At 41.1% G+C, this 7,215-nt stretch overlaps 1 protein-coding gene across 2 annotated transcripts in view; it reads left to right on the top strand.

Moving 5' to 3' along the window:
• The window catches only part of XPNPEP3 (X-prolyl aminopeptidase 3), a 62,296-nt gene that overhangs the window by 38,262 nt on the left and 16,819 nt on the right, over window positions 1–7,215 (top strand). For both annotated transcript variants that reach the window (XM_017510365.2, XM_017510368.2), the window contains 2 exons: window positions 4,217–4,279; window positions 5,866–5,979. In XM_017510365.2, the coding sequence (XP_017365854.1) occupies window positions 4,217–4,279; window positions 5,866–5,979 (177 nt within the window). The remainder of the gene's footprint in view (window positions 1–4,216; window positions 4,280–5,865; window positions 5,980–7,215) is intronic.

Below are 7,215 nucleotides of genomic sequence, written 5' to 3'. Positions count from 1 at the left end.
CGCACCACTGCACTCCAGCTTGGGCAATAGAGCAAGACTCCACCTCAAAAATATAAATAAATAAATAAACAGGCCAGGCATAATTGCTCTTGCCTGTAGTCCCAGCTACTTGAGAGGTGGAACTATTCGCACTACCAGGCCTGGCTAATTTTTGTATTTTTTGGTAAAGACCAGGTTTCACCATGTTGCCAAGGCTAGTTTCAAACTGCTGGACTCAAGCAATCTGCCCATGTTGGCCTTCCAAAGTGCTGGAACTACAGTCGTGAGCCAGTGCACCCGGCTGTATGATTCCATTTATATGAAGTATGCAGAACAGCTAAACCCAGAGAGACAAACAACAGATTAGAGGATATCAGGGAATAGGGTGAGAGGGGAACGGGAATTAACTGCTTAAAGGGTAAGAGACTTTCTTTTCTGGTGATGAAAATGTTTTGGAACTAGAGAGAAGTGGTGGTTGCAAAATATTGCAAATGTACTAAATGTCACTAGGTTCACTTTATTGGTTAATTTATATGATGTGAATTTGATCAGTAAAAAATCAAGAATGAATCAGGTGTATTCTAAACATTCTTCTAAGTGGCAGTTAAACAGAATTCAATTGTTAAAGGAGACTCAAAGACAGTGCTTACAAATACACAGTCATTATAAGAAGAAGGTTTCATATCATAACCATATTAAAGTTGAAGATACTTATCACAGCCCATGGCTGTCTCACAGCAAGGAGTCTGCAGAAGCCAGGTGCACGCTCCTGTTTTCCTCCTAGGTAAGGGCTTGGTGGTTCTGTCACAGACCAGGAACCAGTGATGAATGCCCAGAACACCTCAGAACCCAAGAGCCTAAAATGGAATCTCTGGATTTTTAATTTTGGTCACATAGGCATATCCCAGCTACGTAATAGGAAAACCCTCTGATGAGCACATGGAGACCCAGTACAAAGCATTGATCTGTTATCAGTACTGTCAAGCTGATACAGACTGCTCTGAAACTCTCTGCAACACTGTTTATCAGTATGCTCCAGGCCTTGGCCGGAATCAGTGTCATGTAGGAACTTCAGCAAAACAGCTCAGGCTAATTGTATACCTTGCTGGAATTAAGCCATACAGCATAATAGCACACAACCATTTGAGGCCTGCTTTTCTATGTTCTACATTTAGTCTTCCCTAAGTTAAACGTTCTTGTTTTTCTTAACCATTCCTCATGTTATATTTCCCCTCATTTTGGTAACCTTCCTGTATATGCTCTCTAGTTCATTAATGCCTTTCAAGTACAATGTTCACTGCTCTAGCCCCAGCCAGACAAGCAGAGAGTACTTAATACTTATATAAACGTGATGGATGTACATGCGTGTCTTCCTTTAAATCATTGATTTTTAAAATAAGGAAGCTAAGAAAAGATCTGTGGGACAATATTAAGGGCTCCCTCCTCGCCTTCCCAGTCTCCCCCTCCCTCCTTCTGCCTCTCTCTGTCACACACACACACACACACACACACACACACACCTTTCATGAAATTGTTTGTAAAATGCTTTTTCTCTCTACTCTCCCTTCTCCATTAGCTTTCCAATGTTCATTTGACCGTGAGATTCAGGGTGAAATGCAAAGAAAGCCCATTTGACATTTTTTAACAATCAAAATACAAACATTAAGTGGCTCTTAATCAAGTAAGAGTGTCAGTTGTTCATTGGGAGTACCGGCTACATTGTGACAGGACAATCCTAAGAAGTGCCAGTCATAAAGTCTTAACTCTTAAACAAATAAAAGAACAAAGAATAAAAAAAAAAACCTCTAACTCTTGATCTTTACTGTAAGGACATCAAGCATGTAGTAAGGATAGGCAGCATTTGAACTACATCATATGTACCCGGAATGCTCTGTAAAGAAATTGACTCATAGGAGGTACATTCATTACAAAAAGAAGTAAAGCAAGATTAGGCATTTGATAACCTAGGAAGAGTAACTTTTCTGTCCTGTTTAGGCTGCATAACAGTGTGAAAGAGTCATGACCATCTTGGCACAATGGTGTGCACCTATAGTCCCAGCTACTCAGGAAGCTGAAGCAGGATCACTTGAGCCCCTGGAGTTTAAGGCTGTAGTGCACCATGATTGTGCCTATGCATAGCCGTGTTGGCCAGGCTGGTCTCAAACTCCTGGCCTCAAAGTCCTGGGATTACAGACGTGAACCACCACACCCAGCCCTTTAATTGATTTTAGTTGCTCATTATCTAGCAGATTTACTGAGTACCAACTATGTGCCAGGCACTGCTGTAGGTTCTGAAGATACGGTAGTGAACACAATAAACTATCCATGCTCACCCTCCTCAGTTTTACATTCTGGCGGAGGAGAGACAGTAAACAAAGACTTAAAGTCATCTGGAATTAAATGCTATGAAGAAAAATCAAGCAGTGAAGGGAGATGAAGTATGATGGAAGGTGCTAATTTAGATCGGATAGTCAGGAAGTGTCTCTGAGAAGGAAAGATTTGAATGAAAAGAGGGAGCAAACTATGTAAATATTCCCACCGTTGCCCCACTTGCTTTTACTCGATTGAGCATTTTAGCAATGCTATTACCTCATACTAAGAAATATTTTTGTTTATTTGTTGTTGGAGTTTCGTGTTTTGGGGGTTTTTGTTGAGACAGTCTCGCTCTGTCACCCAGGCTGGAGTGCAGTGGCTCGATGGCTCACTGCAACCTCCACCTCCTGGGTGTAAGCAGTTTTCTGCCTCAGCTCCCAAGTACCTGGGATTACAGGCACCTGCCACCATGCCTGGCTAATTTTTTGTATTTTTAGTAGAGACAGGGTTTCACCGGACTGGCCATGAACTCCTGACCTCAGGTGATCCACCCTCCTTGACCTCCCAAAGTGCTGGGATTACAGGTGTGAGCCACTGCACTTGGCCTGTTTTTTTGTTTTGTTTTTTGTTTTTTTAAGAGAGATAGTGTTTCACTATGTTGCCCAGGCTGGTCTCTTGAGCTCAAGTGATCCTCTCACCTCAACCTCCTAAAGTGCTAGGTGTGAGCCACCGTGGGAGACTGAAAAAATTAAAAATCACAAAAAAATTTAAAAATGAGCTGGGCATGGTGGTGTGTACTTGGTAGTCCCAGCTTCTTGGGAGGCTAAAGCGAGAGTCACCTGAGTCCAGGAGTTTGAGGCTGCAGTGAGCTCTGATCACTCCACTGCACTCCAGCCTGCGGGACAGAGTGAGACTGTGTTTCAAAAAAAAAAAAAATGCACACACATGTGGTTGTCATTGTCACAGAGAATCAATAAAAGTACGCACACTATAGGCCAATGGTTCTCAGTGAGGGGGCAGTTTTGTCCCCTAGGGGACGTTTTGATAATGTCTTACTGTCATAATTGGGAATGTTTCTGGCATCCTACGTTGTACAGGACAGCTCTCCCGCAAGGAATTATCTGGCCCCAAATGTCAGTAGTACTGAGGCTGGGAAATCCTGCTGTAGACTAGACCATTCACTCTGTAATTTTATACATGGGGCTGTTGGGGCATCTTGTTACATAAATAACAAATGTATATCTTAATATGTTTGTGCTGCTATAATAAATTATCTGAGATGGGATAATTTATAAGCAATACAAATTTATTTCCTCATAGCTCTGAAGGCTGGTGCCAGCAGATTCAGTGTCTGGTGAAGGGACATTTCGGATAGATGATACCCTCTAGGTATCCTCATATGGCAGAACGGACAGAAAATCAAGAGGGATCAAACTCACTTCCCCAAGCCCCTTTATAAGGTCACTAATCCCATCTATGAGAGCAGAGCCCTTTGAGTTAATCACTACCCCAAAGGCCCCACTTCTTAATATCATACATGGGGCTATTGAGGGATCTTGTTACATAAATAACAAGATCCCTCAATAGCCTCATGTATGATCCCATGTATGGGATTAAATTTCATTGTGAATTTTGGAGGAGACACATTCAAATCAAAGCAGTTTTCATGTTGCTTACTTTACCGTTCCACGTATATTCTAAGTGGAAAAGTTGAGTGCCCTTATACTAATTCTGTCATCAAATATTCCTGAAAGCAAAATTTTTTCCTTTCAGAAATCTATATTATTACACCCAGTAAGTCACAACTTCAGATTGACAAAATTGTGGGGAAAGGTGCTTTTCATTTAAGTGCCAGTATTTCGAATGTCTGAGTAAGCAATACAGAATGAGATTGTGTTCTTTTTATCTTTCTTTCTTTTTGCAGGCTTTCATAGAGACCATGTTTGCCAGTAAAGCCCCTGTGGAAGAAGCCTTTCTTTATGCTAAGGTGAGCTTCAGATGGTTAGAACAGTCTTGTTGGAGGTGAATATAATAAAGTAATTTGATTTGCAGAAATGGCAGTGCAGTCTGCTTTCATGGTAGTCATGACCAGCATGTCATTGGGGAGGATTTGGTTCTGAAATATTACTGGTCATTTATAAGTCTTAAACATACTGTGTTACAATTAAAGGAAGTAAACTGCAAAGTACAACAGATGATGATGAAGGGAAGATTTAGCAATGTGAGGTGACAAAAGTTATACTGTTTAGGTCAATGTAAAGAAGAGGCTGATACCCAGGCACTGAGCTCGTGTAATCCCAGCACTGTGGGAGGCTGAGGCAGGCGGATCATTTGAGACCAGGAGTTCAAGACCAGCCTGGCCAACATGGCAAAATCCCCCATCTCTACTAGAAATATAAAAATTAGCTGGGTGTGTTAATGCATGCCTATAATTCTAGCTACTTAGGTGGCTGAGATATGAGAATCACTCAAACTGAGGAGGCACAGGTTGCATTGAGACAAGATCACACCACTGTATTCCAGCCTGGGAGACACAGCAAGACTCTGTCTCCAATAAAAAAAAGAATTAAAAAGGCACACAAAGAATATTTATTTAACACAAACATGAGGCGGTAAAAGGGAAACAGGGAAACATGAAAACACAAGAAAAAAAAAAAAAAGAAGCAGCAAAGGCCAGGCATGATGGGACACACCTGTAATCCCATTACTTTGGGAGGCCAAAATGGGAGCATCACTGGAGCCCAGGAGTTCAAGACCAGCCTGGGCAACCTTCTGAGACCTCCTCTCTACAGAAATGAAAAAAACAATAGTTGGGCATGGTGGCATACCTGTAGTCCAGTTACTCTGGAGCCTGAAGTGGGTGGATGGCTTGAGCCTAGAAGGTTCAGGCTACAATGAACTGTAATTGCCCAACTGCAGTCCAGCCTGGGTGACAAAGCAAGACCCTGTCTCAAAGAAAAAAANAAAAAAAAAAAAAAAAAAGTAGAGGCTGAGAAAGTTCTTTAGATAGTGGTAGATACTCACCAACTTCCAGCTCCATCCTGTATCCTGGAACATAGTGAAATTAGTAGGATTGCAGTTTTCCTAGATTCCTTTTTCACTTTTCCATAGTATTTAGATTCGTAGCTATTTGAAAGATATAAATTAGAAATTTAGAGCTGTTAAAAATGTAAGCCACATTTCAGTGTTTAGCTAAATAAGAATAAACAAATAGTAACCTTTACATGATTGTATTTCAAGGCTCAGCCTTCATCGTAGTTTTCTGTTTTCTGGACTTAGTTTTAAAATTATAAGAAATTTAGAGAACACTAAGGGAAAAAGAACAGATTTAATAGGATTGAATAACAGGATTTGTGGTACTAAAAGAGTATATGTACATAGAATATAGTACATGGGGTAAGAATAAAAGCAGTGGACTGAAATTACAGCATAAAAGGTTTGGTTAGATATGATCAATAGTTTTCCAGTAATGACTTAAGTACTGGTATGGAAAAATGAGCTGTTGAAGAGAGCCTGGGCTGGGGCAGCCCTACAGAAACCCTTTGAGTCATACCTTGCTGTTGTTTTTCACAGTTTGAATTTGAATGCCGGGCTCGTGGCGCTGACATCTTAGCCTATCCACCTGTGGTGGCTGGTGGGAATAGGTCAAACACTTTGCACTATGTGAAAAATAATCAACTCATCAAGGTATGTGAAATGCCCTCAGTGCTACTCCCACTTGGTCCAGTTACCCTAGGAGAAAACCTACTAACCTCATGGTCCCCTAACCTTCAGCTTTCACAAATTAGCTGACATTTAAAAAGTATTGTATTGTTTTACAGACATGATCTCATTTTATCCTAAAATTAGCTCTGTTAGAAAGGAGCGATTATTAACATGCCTGCTTAACAAATGAGAAAAATGAACTTTAAAAAATAAAACAACATAGGCCTGGCATGGTGGCTCATGCCTGTAATCCCAGTACTGAGAGGCCAAGACGGGCGGACCACTTGAGGTTGGGAGTTTGAGACAAGCCTGGCCAAAATGGTGAAACCCCGTCTCCACTAAAAATACAAAATTTAGCCAGGTGTGGTGACACATGCTTGTCATCCCAGCTACTCCAGAGGCTGAGGCAGGAGAGTTGCTTGAGCCCGCAAGGCATAAGTTTCAGTGAGTCGAGATCACACCACTGTGCTCCAGTGCTCCAGCCTGGGCTACAGAGCAAGACTCTTGTCTCAAAATAAACAAATAAAAATTTAAAAGTAAAATAACATGTGAGTGCAGAGCCAAATATTCTACTCTAAAGCCTCTGCTAATTTCATAATTACTCTCCTTCTCTAAGAACTTGCAGCAACAACAGTGAGCCAAACAGATTTTCAGGGAAGAAAGATTTTAAGAAATCACTATTAGCTGTGAACAAACATATATTTTATGATTTTCTTTCCATGTGGCTATGCAGATGAAGAAATTGTGTATTCCTTTATTAAGTCCATTTCTTTACTGATTTAATATTCAGTAAATCCAAAAGAAAAATATATCAAACATGTAAATTATACAGCACAATTTAAAAAAAAAAAAAAAAAAAAAAAAAAAGAATACCCATGAACTAAGCATTGAATTTTAGAGCTAGAAAAGTAGGTGATTGTGTTTTTTTTTGTTTGTTTTTTGAGACGGAGTTTCGCTCTCGTTACCCAGGCTGGAATGCAATGGCACAATCTCAGCTCACCGCAGCCTCCGCCTCCTGGGTTCAGGCAATTCTCCTGCCTCAGCCTCCTGAGTAGCTGGGATTACAGGCATGTGCCACCATGCCCAGCTGATTTTTTGTATTTTTTTTAGTAGAGACGGGGTTTCACCATGTTGACCAGGATGGTCTCGATCTCTTGACCTCGTGATCCACCCGCCTCGGCCTCCCAAAGTGCTGGGATTACAGGCGTGAGCCACCGC

Source organism: Cebus imitator, unplaced genomic scaffold, assembly GCF_001604975.1.
Source record: "Cebus imitator isolate Cc_AM_T3 unplaced genomic scaffold, Cebus_imitator-1.0 Scaffold435, whole genome shotgun sequence".
Taxonomy (NCBI): Eukaryota; Metazoa; Chordata; class Mammalia; order Primates; family Cebidae; genus Cebus; species Cebus imitator.
The sequence above is the reverse complement of the archived record's forward strand: the minus strand, read 5'-3'. Positions and strand labels throughout refer to the sequence as shown.